This window comes from Anopheles ziemanni, chromosome 2, assembly GCF_943734765.1.
Source record: "Anopheles ziemanni chromosome 2, idAnoZiCoDA_A2_x.2, whole genome shotgun sequence".
Taxonomy (NCBI): Eukaryota; Metazoa; Arthropoda; class Insecta; order Diptera; family Culicidae; genus Anopheles; species Anopheles ziemanni.
Window position 1 is genome coordinate 25,677,180 of NC_080705.1, and position 17,372 is coordinate 25,694,551.

Consider the following 17,372-nt stretch of genomic DNA (forward strand, 5'->3'; position numbering starts at 1 on the left):
AAGGTCGGAGTGGTAAAAAAAGTAAAGGGAAAAAAAACAACACCCATACACCCCGGCGCGGGTTTCGCGGTTCTACCCACAACTACGCGCACGCGCAAGCTCCTACTCTCGCGCACTGCCCCGCTCCGGTCGTAGGCGAATCCCCCACACACTCCCAGCCCTCCCCAAGGGGGGAGGTTTGTGTCGTCGGCGAGGTGAATCCGGTGGAGGGTTTTCGACCCGCGAAACGGACGGACCCGGTTCAGTACGTTCGTGTTGCCCGCTCCGGTCGGTTCGACTCTTGGCCCGCTGTGGATTCTGTGTGTCCGGTTTTCGAGTGGATTATTACCTCATCATCGTGCGCGCAAGCAAACGGCGACGGCAGCATCTCAACATCTCCCGCTCGCTCGTGTGGCGCACCGTTTGCGTGAAGTGTGTCAACGCATCCACCACCACCACCGGCAGATGGTTTGAAAATCGGTCGTAATTTGATAAGTGGCCACCGGCAGTGTGATGCGCCACTGATAGCGCCCCAGTGGAGTGGTGAATAAACGAGTGTGCTCGAAAAAAAGGGCAAAAAAGCAAGCGAGGGGGAAAAAATACAAATATTTGCAAGACCAAGTGCAAGTGGCAAGTGAGGTGAAACCTACCCACAGGTTAAATATTCCCGGGTGTAATCAGGTGAATACAGAGAGAGGCGGGCAGAATGGGCTTGAACAAGCGCGATAAGCAGGCGAAGCTGAACAGTCAGAGTCTGATCGACGCGGAACGATCGCATCTGACGACGTCGTCGACGACGACGGTTACATCGGTTGACCATGGTTCGATCGCGCTCCCACTGGAATCGCTGGCCGTAAGTTCGACGACGACCACGGGCGGAACCAGCCGGGACTCGAACTCGAAGCAACAGTCGAGCTCGGAGACGGTTCGTAAGTCGTCCACCGCCAGCCGGGCCAGTGCCAGTGAGGAACGCTCGTCGTCGTCGTCGACGTCGGTCCAGGAGCAGAAGTTCAGTACGGTGAGCAGTGTGCGCAGTGCGGCCAGCAAGTCGAAACAGATCGATAACATCATCGAGGAGATCCGACACATCGCGAGCGATACGATCGACGCGACGGAGATGATCGGCACGACGGTGGGGGGATCGGGCAAAGTGTCACAGCGAACGGTACTGGTGTCCAGTGGGGGTGGTAGCACGAAGGAATCCTTCGCCCGGGAAACCGCTGCTGCCTCGAGCGATCAAAATAGTCAGCAGCAGGAAGTGATAACGACCATCGGGCCGAGCAAGATCGAGATCAGCAAGATGGCTCTCGACGCGAACGTGCACAACAACAGCAACGTGATCAGCAGCAATAAAGTCGTGCAGAGCAGTGCCATAACGAAAATGGAACAACAGTCACAGTCGTCCCACAGCAGTGCCACGAGCAGCAGTGAGAAGGTTGTGTCCGAATCCAGTGCAATCTCCAGCTCGCAGATGCACGATCACTCGTCGCAGTCGTCGAGCAACGTTGTGCAATCGTCGAGCAAAAGCGAGCAATCGTCGAGCCAATCGTCGAAGGCGACCAAAATGTCCTCTTCCTCGACGTCCTCGTCGTCGACGTCGGCGAAGAACGCCCACAGCACACTGCAGGCGTCATCGTCGGAAGCATTCCATTCCACCGGAGGTGGCACACAGTTCACACAGATAGCGTCGGGGCTCGATCGGCAGGATGGTTCACTACGTGCCACCTCCGTGCTGCCGGATCATTCCACCTTCGATCAGAAAACATTCCAGCTGGTAGGGGACGGCGGTAAAACACGCCAGCACGTCGACAGCCAGCGGTACTCGATGGCCCAGAGTCAGGCACCGACGACGAAGGTTATGTACGATGCGGCCGGCAACCAGATTACGAGCACCTCCTCGTCGTACCAGGCGGCCCAAGGCTACAGTACCACCTCGTCATCGTTCCAGAGCACCGGCGACGGTGCGGACAAGCTGGCAGCCCAGTCATCGGACGTGTTGAGGGTGAAAAACTCCCAAGCGGGTACCACCGCCACCTCGACCAACACGTCGTCCACGCGACGTGCCGACCAGCATGTGTCCACCAGCTCGTCCACCAACGTCAGCTCGTCAACGAGCGCCCTCAACACCACCAAGGAGACCGCCATCATCGATTCGACGACGCTGGAAAACTACAACCGAGCGCTGGAAGCGGCCACCAGCACCACCGGACAACATTCCAACCATATGCTCGCGAAAACGGAATCGGCGCACACCGTCGCTAGCCTGTCGTCGGTGCACGATTCGCTGGCCGGCACCATCCAGAGCACGCAGCTGGTCACCGAGTCGGCGCAAAGCCAGGCCGACAGCAGCCATCACGCGGCGTCGACGAAAACGTACGAAACCGCTTCGCACTACGCGCAGATGGACGAGGAAAGCCGCTCCCGGCGCAAGACGTCCGAGTATCGGGAGCAGCGCGAGTCCAACTCAGCTATCGTGAAGCGAAAGACGTACGACGAGCACGGTCGCCGGTTGAACCTGATCGACGAGAAGATCGTCCCGAAGGACGTCGTGACGGGCGACCTGCAGGACGACGTACGGAACGTGACGAAAACGTCCTTCGAGGCGAAGCTGTTCAACCCGAAGCTGAAGCGCTGGGAGCTGGTCGACCAGAAGACCATTCTGGAGCAGGACGTCACCACCGACATTCCGGCGGAGATCGTCAAGGAGCTGGAGGTGGAGCGGCCCGAGCTGGCCAACATTACGACCACCATTCAGCTCACCAAGGTAGGTGTATAAAGGCGGAGCTGGTTATTAGGAAATAACTTTTGTGATGAAAAAACATTTGTTCGTTTGAGGACGTAAAATTTTAACACCGATTTTCTGTACATACCGAATTGGTGAAGTTTGGCATTTTGTTTTTCAGTTATTAGAAGTGGCTCAAGTCACTTTTTCATTAACCATTTTTCAATTACCATAAAATTATTTACGACACCTCCTCTCCCGCCGCAGGTGTACGATGCAAAGACAAAGCAGTGGAAAACGATCGACCAGAAGAAGCACATCGATGTGCTGGAGAAGATCACCTTCCTCGAGGAAAGTTCCGGGCGCTCGGAGCTCGACGAATCGGAGCGTATTAAGAACCTCAAGTCGATGGACATGGTGGTAGGTTAAACAAGCTGCAAGGCGCTTGCTTCATGCCGACCGTAACTGATGGTGACTGTTTCGTTTCAGGATCGTGTGACGATTAAGGAAGTGAACGATCGGAGCGCGTCCACCAAACGCAAGGACGAACGGACCGCCCAGGAGCAGTGCATCTGCGAAATCTGTACTTGCGGGTAAGAAGCAAACTTTTGCCGTGTGCTTTTATGCTTTCTTGGCATCATTTTTACTGTATCTAGGACCAAACGCCTACGGCAATGTTGAAAGAAAAGTCCTTCGAAATTTTTTTTTTGCTAGTTTTTGTTGGGAACTGACTTGCATTACGATCGCTGCAGGCGAGCTAACTGCGAAGGAGTGGACGGACAATCGTCGAAGGAAATCATGTTTTTTTGGTCTTTCGTTCCTCCCCACTTTCCCACCCCTGGCTTGTCTGGGTTGTCTCCCGGCCCCAGCGATTATCAACGTACCCAGTACGTATACAAGTGGGTAACCTCGACGTGTCCGAGTATAGACCGTAAATGGTCAATTGACTCGACCGGGCCGCCATGCACCGTTCGCAGTTCGTTTGGTCACCATCGTTTCAATTTATGCTCGTTTACGAACAGCCTACGCGAACGTCGCGACCCGCGATGACATCATCGGCCATCGGGCTGCTGGGCCGAGATCGTGTTTGTGGTGGTGTGATCTGGGATTGCCGGCGCCGTGGTTTGTCACCGGTAAATGGGGTATGAAGGGGGTGGGGGGGTATAGGGGGGGGGGGGGCATGGTGAGGCTTATTTATTTAGTTTGTTTTGGTCTCCCCCTTCCTTGATGCTACCATTTGTTTTGAACTTCTCGCTATTTACGAGACTCATGCTCATTTTGTTATATACTTGTTTCTCACGGTGAGCTGAAGATCTCACTTAGGTGATTTCACATGTTCAGCAATGCCAGGGCTCTTTGATTGAAAGTATTTGAAGCTTGTCCTTGCTTTGCTCCGAACATTGGATATTGTGGTACCCTTTACGATTACTTTTGTTGGTTTTACTAACCTATCTATGTTTTTTTTTTCATGTTTGTTTGCAAGTTCATTATTTTGTTGAACTGCAAGTATTTTTTACGGTTGATTTTAAAAAATACGTACACCAGATAACACAATTTAAATTTCGAACACAATCATCTAGTCTTTTTAATGTTTTCTATGACGGTCGTATCCATTTGCCTGAAGTTTAGGAAGAATTTTCATGCTTATATTACAAATAATATGTTTTTTAAATTTATTTCAAATCTTTTCCTTTTATTTCAGTCGTCATAACTGCTACAATTGTGGAGGTGGCACTGCGACGTCTCAAACTAAATCTTCTAAATACACCACTATGAGCAATTCGGAGAATTTTTACCAACAAGGTATTTAATTAGCTCTTGACCTTCCAAGAAAAAATACATCGATGTATCGTATCGCTAATACTTTTTCGTTTTTAGAAAATTTCGCATCTGAGCTCAACGAACAATCATCCACCGTTCGAAGGGGTACGTGGACCAAAGAAGATGCGGAACAACACCAAATCCGTAGGGAGTCGTACACTATCGAGCATAGCAGTACTGACCAAGAAGCGACGGCGCGCAGACTAACATGGACGAAGGAAGATTTTGAGAAAGCAGACATCACAAAACTTAAAACTGACTATGAGAGGCCCAAACCGATCCGTCATGAGGATAATCTGAAACCGGAAGGTGACTTCCATGTGCCTGATCGTGCAGGATATACACCGGTTGAGCGACCAAAGCCGATACGACCTGATGACAATTTACGGCCGGAAGGCGCATTCACAACTCCAGAGAAAAGCGAATATCGTCCCGCGGAACGACCGAAACAGATCAGGCCACAGGATAACCTCAAACCAGAAGGAGAATTCGAACGCCCTGAAAAACCGACTGTTGGAAAAGCTGAACGTTCAAAGCCAGTTCGTCACGATGACAATTTGCGTCCGGAAGGAGACTTCGAACGTCCGGAAAAGTCCCCTTTCAGACCGGCCGAACGTCCGAAGCAGATTAAACCTGAGGACAATCTTCGTCCCGAAGGAGACTTCCAGAGTCCAGATCGTCCAACATATCAGCCTGGAGAACGTCCGAAGCCAGTTCGTCACGATGACAATCTGCGTCCTGAAGGAGAATTCGAGCGTCCAGAAAAGTCTCCCTTCAGACCAGCCGAGCGTCCGAAGCAGGTCCGTCCAGAGGATAACTTACGTCCCGAAGGAGAGTTTTCTACTCCAGAAAAAACTCCATTCAGATCTGCCGAGCGTCCTAAGCAGATAAGACCCGAGGATAACCTTCGTCCGGAAGGAGACTTCGAGCGTCCCGAAAAATCTCCCTTCAGACCAGCTGAACGTCCTAAGCAAGTGCGTCCAGAAGATAACCTTCGTCCTGAAGGAGACTTCCAGGCCCCGGATCGTCCTCAATATCAGCCTGGACAACGTCCTAAGCCAGTTCGTCACGATGACAACCTGCGTCCTGAAGGAGAGTTCGATCGCCCAGAAAAGTCCCCCTTCAAACCAGCCGAGCGTCCGAAGCAAGTTCGTCCGGAAGACAATCTTCGTCCTGAAGGCGAGTTCTCTACTCCGGAGAAGCCTCAGTATAGATCGGCTGAGCGTCCGAAGCAGGTACGCCCAGAGGATAATCTTCGTCCGGAAGGAGACTTCGAACGTCCCGAAAAATCTCCATTCAGACCAGCCGAGCGTCCGAAGCAAGTACGTCCGGAAGATAACCTTCGTCCTGAAGGAGACTTCCAGACCCCGGATCGTCCTCAATATCAGCCTGGAGAACGTCCTAAGCCAGTTCGTCACGATGACAATCTGCGTCCTGAAGGCGAGTTCGATCGCCCAGAAAAGACTCCTTTCAGACCAGCCGAGCGTCCGAAGCAGGTTCGACCGGAGGACAATCTTCGTCCGGAAGGCGAGTTCTCTACTCCAGAGAAGCCTCAGTATAGGTCTGCTGAGCGTCCGAAGCAGGTTCGCCCAGAGGATAACCTTCGTCCGGAAGGAGATTTTGAACGTCCTGAGAAGTCTCCATTCAGACCAGCCGAGCGTCCCAAACAGGTTCGTCCTGAGGATAACTTACGCCCCGAAGGAGATTTCGAGAAACAAGATAAGCCGCAATACCGACCTGCAGATCGTCCGAAGCAAGTACGACCTCAAGATAATTTGAAGCCAGAAGGAGAATTCGAAAGACCTCAACCTACGATTGTTGGAAAGGCTGAGCGAGCTCAAATCATTCGCCATGAGGACAATCTTTACATGGAAGGTAACTTTGAACGAACGGAGAAAACGGTTTACATATCTGGAGAACGTTCGAAGCCTATACGCCACGACGACAACCTGCGTCCTGAAGGAGACTTTGATCGTCCAGAAAAGACTCCGTTTAGGCCAGCCGAGCGTCCGAAGCAGGTTCGACCGGAGGACAATCTTCGTCCGGAAGGCGATTTCTCTACTCCGGAGAAGCCTCAATATAGATCGGCTGAGCGTCCGAAGCAGGTTCGTCCTGAGGATAATCTTCGTCCTGAAGGAGACTTCGAGCGTCCTGAGAAATCTCCATTCAGACCAGCCGAGCGTCCGAAGCAGGTGCGTCCGGAAGATAACCTTCGTCCTGAAGGAGACTTCCAGACCCCGGATCGTCCTCAATATCAGCCTGGAGAACGTCCTAAACCAGTTCGTCACGATGACAATCTGCGTCCTGAAGGAGACTTCGATCGTCCAGAAAAGACTCCTTTCAGACCAGCCGAGCGTCCGAAGCAAGTTAGACCGGAGGACAATCTTCGTTCTGAAGGCGAGTTCTCTACCCCGGAGAAGCCTCAGTATAGATCGGCTGAGCGTCCGAAGCAGGTTCGTCCTGAGAATAACCTTCGTCCGGAAGGAGACTTCGAGCGTCCTGAGAAATCTCCATTCAGACCAGCCGAGCGTCCGAAGCAGGTGCGTCCGGAAGATAACCTTCGTCCTGAAGGAGACTTCCAGGCCCCGGATCGTCCTCAATATCAGCCTGGAGAACGTCCTAAGCCAGTTCGTCACGATGACAATCTGCGTCCTGAAGGCGAGTTCGATCGCCCAGAAAAGACTCCTTTCAGACCAGCCGAGCGTCCGAAGCAGGTTCGACCGGAGGACAATCTTCGTCCGGAAGGCGAGTTCTCTACCCCGGAGAAACCTCAGTATAGGTCTGCTGAGCGTCCGAAGCAGGTTCGTCCTGAAGATAACCTTCGTCCGGAAGGAGACTTCGAACGTCCAGAGAAGTCTCCTTTCAGACCAGCTGAGCGTCCGAAGCAGGTTCGTCCTGAGGATAACTTGCGCCCTGAAGGAGATTTCGAGAAACAAGATAAGCCGCAATATCGACCTGCAGATCGTCCGAAGCAAGTACGACCTCAAGATAATTTGAAGCCAGAAGGAGAATTCGAAAGACCTCAACCTACGGTTGTTGGAAAGGCTGAGCGAGCTCAAATCATTCGCCATGAGGACAATCTGTACATGGAAGGTAACTTTGAACGAACGGAGAAATCGGTTTACATATCTGGAGAACGTTCGAAGCCTATACGCCACGACGACAACCTGCGTCCAGAAGGAGAATTCGATCGTCCAGAAAAGACTCCGTTTAGACCAGCCGAGCGTCCGAAGCAGGTTCGACCGGAGGACAATCTTCGACCTGAAGGGGAGTTCTCTACTCCTGAGAAGCCTCAGTATAGATCGGCTGAGCGTCCGAAGCAGGTACGACCTGAGGATAATCTTCGTCCAGAAGGAGACTTCGAGCGTCCTGAGAAATCTCCATTCAGACCAGCCGAGCGTCCGAAGCAGGTGCGTCCGGAAGATAACCTTCGCCCTGAAGGAGACTTCCAGGCCCCGGATCGTCCTCAATATCAGCCTGGAGAACGTCCTAAGCCAGTTCGTCATGATGATAATCTTCGTCCTGAAGGAGACTTCGATCGTCCAGAAAAGACTCCGTTTAGACCCGCCGAGCGTCCGAAACAGGTTCGACCGGAGGACAATCTTCGTCCTGAAGGGGAGTTCTCTACTCCTGAGAAGCCTCAGTATAGATCTGCTGAGCGTCCGAAGCAGGTACGCCCAGAGGATAATCTTCGTCCGGAAGGAGACTTCGAACGTCCCGAAAAATCTCCATTCAGACCAGCCGAGCGTCCGAAGCAAGTACGTCCGGAAGATAACCTTCGTCCTGAAGGAGACTTCCAGACCCCGGATCGTCCTCAATATCAGCCTGGAGAACGTCCTAAGCCAGTTCGTCACGATGACAATCTGCGTCCTGAAGGAGAGTTCGATCGCCCAGAAAAGACTCCTTTCAGACCAGCCGAGCGTCCGAAGCAGGTTCGACCGGAGGACAATCTTCGTCCGGAAGGCGAGTTCTCTACTCCAGAGAAGCCTCAGTATAGATCGGCTGAGCGTCCGAAGCAAGTTCGCCCAGAGGATAACCTTCGTCCGGAAGGAGATTTTGAACGTCCTGAGAAGTCTCCTTTCAGACCAGCCGAGCGTCCCAAACAGGTTCGTCCTGAGGATAACTTACGCCCAGAAGGAGATTTCGAGAAACAAGATAAGCCGCAATACCGACCTGCAGATCGTCCGAAGCAAGTACGACCTCAAGACAATCTGAAACCAGAAGGAGAATTCGAAAGACCTCAACCTACGGTTGTTGGAAAGGCTGAGCGAGCTCAAATCATTCGCCATGAGGACAATCTTTACATGGAAGGTAACTTTGAACGAACGGAGAAAACGGTTTACATATCTGGAGAACGTTCGAAGCCTATACGCCACGACGACAACCTGCGTCCTGAAGGAGACTTCGATCGTCCAGAAAAGACTCCGTTTAGGCCAGCCGAGCGTCCGAAGCAGGTTCGACCGGAGGACAATCTTCGTCCGGAAGGCGAGTTCTCTACTCCTGAGAAGCCTCAATATAGATCGGCTGAGCGTCCGAAGCAGGTACGCCCAGAGGATAATCTTCGTCCGGAAGGAGACTTCGAGCGTCCTGAGAAATCTCCATTCAGACCAGCCGAGCGTCCGAAGCAGGTGCGTCCAGAAGATAACCTTCGTCCTGAAGGAGACTTCCAGGCCCCGGTTCGTCCTCAATATCAGCCTGGAGAACGTCCTAAGCCAGTTCGTCACGATGACAATCTGCGTCCTGAAGGCGATTTCGATCGCCCAGAAAAGACTCTTTTCAGACCAGCCGAGCGTCCGAAGCAGGTTCGTCCCGAAGACAATCTTCGTCCTGAAGGCGAATTTTCTACTCCAGAGAAGCCTCAGTATAGGTATGCTGAACGTCCGAAGCAGGTTCGTCCTGAGGATAACCTTCGTCCCGAAGGAGACTTCGAGCGACCAGAGAAGTCTCCATTCAGACCAGCTGATCGTCCGAAGCAAGTACGTCCAGAGGATAATCTTCGTCCTGAAGGAGACTTCGAGAAACAAGATAAGACGCAATACCGACCTGCTGAGCGTCCGAAGCAAGTACGACCTCAAGATAATTTGAAGCCAGAAGGAGAATTCGAAAGACCTCAACCTACGGTTGTTGGAAAAGCTGAGCGAGCTCAAATCATTCGCCATGAGGACAATCTTTACATGGAAGGTAACTTTGAACGAACGGAGAAAACGGTTTACATATCTGGAGAACGTTCGAAGCCTATACGCCACGACGACAACCTACGTCCTGAAGGAGACTTCGATCGTCCAGAGAAGACTCCGTTTAGACCCGCCGAGCGTCCGAAGCAGGTTCGACCGGAGGACAATCTTCGACCTGAAGGGGAGTTCTCTACTCCTGAGAAGCCTCAGTATAGATCGGCTGAGCGTCCGAAGCAGGTACGACCTGAGGATAATCTTCGTCCGGAAGGAGACTTCGAGCGTCCTGAAAAATCTCCATTCAGACCAGCCGAGCGTCCGAAGCAGGTGCGTCCGGAAGATAACCTACGTCCTGAAGGAGACTTCCATGCCCCGGATCGTCCTCAATATCAGCCAGGAGAACGTCCTAAGCCAGTTCGTCACGATGACAATCTGCGTCTTGAAGGCGAGTTCGATCGCCCAGAAAAGTCTCCCTTCAGACCAGCCGAGCGTCCGAAGCAGGTTCGACCAGAGGATAACCTGCGTCCTGAAGGCGAATTCTCAACGCCTGAGAAGCCTCAGTATAGACCGGCTGAGCGTCCGAAGCAAGTACGTCCTGAGGATAATCTTCGCCCGGAAGGAGACTTCGAGCGTCCAGAGAAATCTCCATTCAGACCAGCCGAGCGTCCAAAGCAAGTACGTCCGGAAGATAACCTTCGCCCTGAAGGAGACTTCCAGAGCCCCGATCGTCCTAAATATCAGCCTGGAGAACGACCTAAGCCAGTTCGTCACGATGACAATCTGCGTCCTGAAGGAGAGTTCGATCGCCCTGAAAAGACTCCGTTTAGACCAGCTGAGCGACCCAAGCAGGTTCGTCCCGAAGACAATCTTCGTCCGGAAGGGGAGTTCTCTACGCCCGAGAAGCCTCAGTACAGATCTTCGGAACGTCCTAAGCAAGTACGTCCTGAGGATAATCTTCGTCCGGAAGGAGATTTTGAACGTCCTGAGAAATCTCCATTCAGACCAGCCGAGCGTCCGAAGCAAGTGCGTCCGGAAGATAACCTTCGCCCTGAAGGAGACTTCCAGAGCCCCGATCGTCCTAAATATCAGCCAGGAGAACGTCCTAAGCCAGTTCGTCACGATGACAATCTGCGTCCTGAAGGAGAGTTCGATCGCCCTGAAAAGACTCCGTTTAGACCAGCTGAGCGACCCAAGCAGGTGCGTCCGGAAGATAACCTTCGTCCGGAAGGAGAGTTCTCTACTCCTGAGAAGCCTCAGTATAGGTCTGCTGAGCGTCCGAAGCAGGTTCGTCCTGAGGATAATCTTCGTCCGGAAGGAGACTTCGAGCGTCCAGAGAAATCTCCATTCAGACCAGCCGAGCGTCCGAAGCAAGTACGTCCGGAAGATAACCTTCGTTCTGAAGGAGACTTCCAGAGCCCCGATCGTCCTAAATATCAGCCTGGAGAACGTCCTAAGCCAATTCGCCACGATGATAATCTGCGTCCTGAAGGAGAATTCGATCGTCCAGAAAAGTCTCCATTTAGACCAGCAGAGCGACCCAAGCAGGTGCGTCCGGAAGATAACCTTCGTCCGGAAGGAGAGTTCTCTACTCCTGAGAAGCCTCAATATAAATCTGCTGAGCGACCGAAACAGGTTCGCCCTGAGGATAATCTTCGTCCGGAAGGAGACTTTGAGCGACCTGAAAAATCTCCATTCAGACCAGCCGAACGTCCGAAGCAGGTACGTCCGGAAGATAACTTGCGTCCTGAAGGAGACTTCCAGAGTCCAGATCGTCCTAAATATCAGCCTGGAGAACGTCCTAAGCCAGTTCGTCACGATGACAATCTGCGTCCTGAAGGAGAGTTCGAGCGTCCAGAGAAGTCTCCCTTCAGACCAGCTGAGCGACCCAAGCAGGTGCGTCCGGAAGATAACCTTCGTCCGGAAGGAGACTTTGAGAAGCAAGATAAACCGCAATTCCGACCTGCAGAGCGTCCGAAGCAAGTACGACCTCAAGACAATCTGAAACCAGAAGGAGACTTCGATCGTCCCAAACCAACGACGGTTGGTAAAGCGGAGCGGGCGCAGATTGTCAAGCATGAAGATAACTTGCGCGTGGAGGGAACATTTGAAAGGGTGGAGAAAACCGTATTCGTATCTGGCGAGCGTCCGAAACCGATCAAACCGGATGATAACCTCCGCCCGGAGGGTGATTTTACGACACCAGAGAAGCAACAGTATCGTCCGGCAGATAGGCCTAAACAAATCAAACCACAGGACAACCTTCGCCCAGAGGGCGACTTCGAGAGGCCACAGAAATCCACCGTCGGACCAGGTGAACGACCGAAGCCGATCAAACACGATGACAACCTGCGCCCGGAGGGAGCGTTCGAACGGCCTGAAAAGGCAACATTCAAACCAGCGGAGCGTCCGAAGCAAATCCGCCCCGAGGATAACTTGCGCACCGAGGGAGACTTTGAGAAGCCCGAGAAGCCTCAGTTCCGCCCGGCGGAGCGCCCCAAGCAGGTGAAACCGCAAGACAATCTGCACATCGAAGGCACCTATAACTCGTTCAAGGAGTACAACGAGCTAAAGCAACAAAAGGAAGCCGTACTGAAGGAGGTACACGAGCCGGGCATCGCCGATGGTGCAGTGCTCGTCACGACCCAGACCGTCACCACAATCCTCAAGGGAGACAAAAAGACCCCAACAGGGAAACAGATGACCACCACCGAGGTGCACGATCATCATACAGCCCGTTCGGAGTCGGAGTCCGTTAAACACACCAGCCACAGTGAATCCCACCAGCAAAGCCATCGTAGCAGTGAGCAGGTCGCTTCCAGTTCTACCGCCGTCAACCGAGCGCACCGCACTGAAGCCAGTACCAACGATACCAGCGATCGCCGCACCACACAGCAACGATCCACCACGAGCCACACGCAATTGATTCAAGACGTTTCGGACCGAAATATTAACGAATCGAACATCCACGATAGCCACCAGCGCACGATGGTTAATGGAAAAACGGTGGCCAACGGAGTGTCTTCCCAGCAGGTCACCAGTCACAGTGTCAAGTCATCATCGTCCAGCTCCAAAATACACCAGTCAAGCAGCTCTTCGATTCAGCAGCAGCAGCAGCAATCCACCATGAGCAGCATCTCTTCTCAGAGCGCCTCACATCAGCTGCACCATGGAGAAGATCACCACATCCGAGCAAATGGCACGAACATCATGCAACCGCATGGTGGACCTGGTTCTGACTCAATACAGCAACATTCCCGCGAGCAAGTAACGGGCTCGCACGTGTCCTCGTCGAGCGCCCGAGTGGTCGTCGATGGAAAGGTGGTTACCGACAAGTCGGCCTCTTCGAAGCACGCAACAGAGAAACTGGCCGTCGATGGGGTAGTGGTTACGGACAAGAGCTTCACCGAGCGACAGCAGGCCGGTTTCGATGGCATGGAGAGCATTCAAGGCTCGCAGACCACAAGGGGACACAGTGTCCAGGGAACGAACAATATCATACACGGCACGACAAACGCCTCTTCCACCACCGGCAGTCAGTCGACGAAGAAATCTCAAAGCCAGTCCCGATCGACAAACAACATTACTCATACCGAGAGCGTAAATGGACACTCGGTGCAACGGAACGGAACCAGTGGCTCCTCGGCCCATGTGGCTTCCTCTTCCGGTCAACAGGTGACGGAAACGCAGGTGAAGAAGTTGATCGGTGGAAAATGGGTCACAAGAACCATCAAAACGGAAGGCAAGTCGTCCACTAGTCAGCAGCACGGACTAGAGCAGGGAAGTGTTGCGCAGAACCGCTCTCTGGTAGGCGAGACCGGTGGAGCTATGGTTACGAATCAGCAGCAACATCACAGCACGGTCTCTGCCTCGGAGATGCACGCTACTTCGTCCAGCTCCTCATCGGTTAGCAAGTCTCAATCGAGCAGCACGATTGTCAGCGAGAAGATGGTCCAACGAGGAGTTCGCACAACCGATGCGACCACCCCGTCCGCCGGATCACCTTCCGCGCGGCCTGGGGCTCGTGGAAGCTCCAGCATCGTGCTGGGTGAGTCCACCGTCGACGGTGCGTCCTCGAAGCGGCAACAACAGTCTTCGACCACTACTCGGCTGATTGGTGGAAAAATCGTACACGTTGCCAACGATGGCAACAACAATATGTCGGCGGCGGCCGGAAAATCATCCACGATCGGGACGGCTAGCACTACCGCACATTCCACGGTGGATCGCTCGTCAAGCAAGCTGTCCACCGCCACCTCGAACGTGGTGCAATCAAGCAGCCATCTGGCATCGACGGCTTCCTCGATCGGACAGCAACAGTCTTCTTCGCACAATCGGAAGAACACGTTCGCTTCCTCGGAGAACGTCAACAACTCGATCCTTTGCCGCCCGGCGCAAACGTCCACCACCTCCGGCTCGACCGTGCACGGTGCCAACGGTGCCATCGGTGGCATGAGCGTGTCGGCGACCGCCCAGCGCAAGAGCATCTCCAACCTGAACGACAACGCCATCTACTCCACGACGAACCGCACCAGCTACAGCTCGCTCCATCGGCGCGAGAAGGAATCGGCCGAGGCACGGATGCAGAACTACGTGAAGACGCTCGAGACGGGCACCATCACGAATCGCACGGTGCGCGGACAGCCCTGCCCACCGCCGTCGTTGGCCGGCACGGGACTCGCCAGTGGCGGTGGGGGTCGCGTATCCTCGCTCAACACCTCCACCACAAGCTCGTCGGCGTCGGCAAATCAGAAGCAAATCCGGGACTACCACTCGGCCATGAACGTGACGCGCAGCTCGACCAAGGCCAACGCGTCCAGCATCTCGTTCGGTGACGACAAGTTCCACGGTTCCAGCTCGTACAAGGTGCAGTACATCCAGCAGCACGAGGGACGCTGCCCGGCGGCTGCCCACGACAATCTTAAGCTGTCCAAGGTCACCAAACAGCACACGTACTACGTGCGGGATCAGAAGTAAACCCGGAGGCCGGATGAAAGTTATCACTCTGCACCTTCGAAAAGCGGTTGTACGCTGTTGGCCTCGTGTTTTGTTTATCCCTTTTCCTTACATACTTACTCGTTTTACGTTATGGATGTGATCCTGTTATTTTTCTATTACATTTATTTACCTCCTGTATAACCAAGAGGGAAACTTTTAAACGAATCGTACGACAACGAATTATATACAACCTCGTGAAAAAAGACTAACCGTCAGCTATATTTTACGCATTGTTTACTACATTTTTTCTTTTACTTTCAACGATCATGCATTATAAAGAACGGTATAGCTTACGCTTTTTTAATAAAACATTTAAAAACATAACAAATTGAACGAGTTCTGTGTTCCACGAAGGTGAAGAAAGAAAACATATTGATTTTTTTTTAAACTGAACAAACTGCTAGTATTCAGCTAAAAGAATTCGACAATTGAGCGTAATAATAAAATAAGCGGTACAATTCTAACTGTAGATTTTCCCAAGCCCATAATTTATGAACTACTGATGGATGATTTATAAGAATCACAGAAGAAAGAAAGAGACACAGTAAAGAGACTTGCTCTCTTTCTGAGCTTCGGATGTGTCTATTTTTCTATAATAGCAATTTTAAATAAAGAATAGTTAAAATGAATCAATAAACAGATGGAAAAACAATTTTGAACCATTCTGCAAAACTTATGCAAGGACAATAAAAACATGACAATTTTCTCAAGAATTGAAACAAGTTGGAAAAATACGATAAATATCATATCGTGAACACGCATAATCAAATGTAAAACCGTCTCTTTCGTTTTAATTATAGAAGTACAAACTGTAGAAGCACCGTGATTTAATCGTACCAGGCCGTACAGATGGAAATCTTTCTTTGTTTTCCCGACCGTATGCATCCAACCGTAACGTACCAACAAGTGCACTCACTTCCTGCGGCGCCGCAGACACGCCGACTCCCTTTTGCGCTTGCAAACAAAATTCCACGGGCAAAAACAGAAGTTCAACCTACAAATCTATTATACGCAAACGAAGAGTGCTATGGGCGGTCGGCGGGTCTCGTTCAGGTTTTTTTTTGTGTGTAATGGAAAATGCATTTCCCAAACAACCGTGCCGTGGGGCAGTGGCAAAAGACAGGAGAGGGAGGGGGTAACGATCCCGACACTGTCCCGACAGCCATGACGTAGCACGACGGCGCGACAACAAGTCGTCGGTTCATAATTCCGTCATTCAAACGCACAAATACTCGTCGTAGCATCGACAACCGTCCGGTGGGAAAATAAGGGGTGGTTTTATGGGGCCCCATCACCACCCTGTGGAGACTTTTATGTATGTATGTGTGTGTGTATATAAATCCGAACGAAGTATATAGGTTGATCAGGATCTGTAAAATAATATTTTAAAAAGAGAAGGATTGCTATTGAAACAGTACTTTTTTCTGATTAGTTTTATTTTAATGATAAAATTTATATTTTATTTAATGTTAAAAAAAAGTAAAAAATTAAATTCAACAATAAAACCACCCATAAAGAAAAGCTCGATTAGTTGGTAGTATACAACATAGAAAAACAATGAGAGAAAAACTACATGAAAACAACTTGAATACTACAACAAATTTTACCTTTTCCAACAACGAAACATATCAATTCGCAAGGGGAAGATTTACTAGCTTCACAACTACCACAACGGGCCTTCGCTTGACAGTTTTCATGGTTAGTAGTAGTGCGCACACTCCCGCACATGTCGTGCCGATGAGTTTGTGCGAAGGACGCTCGCCGAGAGATGCGATGCTGCGGCCGAATCTGGCCGAGGGTGATTTTTCAGTTCATTGCCAGCACCCAAGCGTGCGTGAGGTGTGTGTTGGCGTCATCTCATCCGGTTTTCGCGTGCTCTCGCACTTGTGTCCACCACTTGTACCGTACCGTAGTGCCGTTCCCGGTAGGGCCAAAAGAGTCCCACCATCACCAGGTGCACCATTCAGGCGGGTTTTCGGATAATTTATTGCGGTGGGTGAAAGTTTTTAAAACCCTTTAAAAGCGAACGCACCTTCCGCACACCTTTGTCATCGAAGAAGCCTGCAACTGTTCCGTAGTGTGGTGGATGGAGACGCCCAGTTTTTGATGGAGCCCAAGCCCAAGAAGCGGAAGGAGTAGGATGAGAAAAGTGTTTACTTTCACGTGAACGACGGCCGGACCGTAGTGTGCGTGTGCCGAAACGTCACTCTTTCGACAGGTGCGTTGGTGTTGGTGTTGGTGTGCAAGAACGGTCGACTGTGAACGGTGGTTGCTAAGAACGCGATACTACGGGAGATCTCAGTGCCTGCTTATTGGGGGGTAAGTTGCACACAGTAAATTTTGACAGTTTATGTGACAGCAGCGCGCGCGTGACCTACCGGATCACACACCTGCATGCGAACCGCGGCTTTATGTGGATGAAGTGGGTCTTCGTTGGCAAACGAAGCACGCTTTTTCGGACCGAACATCATCATCATCGTGGCCCCAGTTGGATGACGATTGGGGGTAAATGACATCCTGTTTTACTTCCTCATCTCGCAGGAGGGAACAGATGGGAAACCCCTAGACCAACAATAGGATACCGCCATTCGATACCGTTACTCTGTAGCTGTTCGATAGTAGAACTAAAGGATATCCATTTTTCATCCCTTACATCTACCAAGAGAGTGTGTGTGAGAGAGAGA

At 51.8% G+C, this 17,372-nt stretch overlaps 1 protein-coding gene across 1 annotated transcript; it reads left to right on the forward strand.

Moving 5' to 3' along the window:
- Window positions 1-685: 685 nt before the first annotated feature.
- LOC131293281 (microtubule-associated protein futsch) lies at window positions 686-14,667 on the forward strand. The gene is made up of 15 exons (XM_058321362.1): window positions 686-2,743; window positions 2,969-3,121; window positions 3,191-3,294; window positions 4,404-4,504; window positions 4,580-5,213; window positions 5,301-5,670; window positions 5,758-6,083; window positions 6,171-6,888; window positions 7,237-7,301; window positions 7,389-7,758; window positions 7,933-8,193; window positions 8,629-10,020; window positions 10,195-10,420; window positions 10,490-10,955; window positions 11,217-14,667. The coding sequence occupies exons 1-15, from the start codon at window positions 686-688 to the stop codon at window positions 14,665-14,667; spliced, it is 10,695 nt and encodes a 3,564-aa protein (XP_058177345.1).
- Window positions 14,668-17,372: the final 2,705 nt, after the last annotated feature.

Excerpts from the sequence above, each read along its gene's own strand:
- LOC131293281 (XM_058321362.1), top strand. The coding sequence starts at position 686 with ATGGGCTTGAACAAGCGCGATAAGCAGGCGAAGCTGAACAGTCAGAGT. Across the intron at positions 3,122-3,190 it reads TCAAGTCGATGGACATGGTG|GATCGTGTGACGATTAAGGA; the intron begins GTAGGTTAAACA and ends GTTTCGTTTCAG. Across the intron at positions 6,084-6,170 it reads CCAGAGAAGCCTCAGTATAG|ACCAGCCGAGCGTCCCAAAC; the intron begins GTCTGCTGAGCG and ends GTCTCCATTCAG.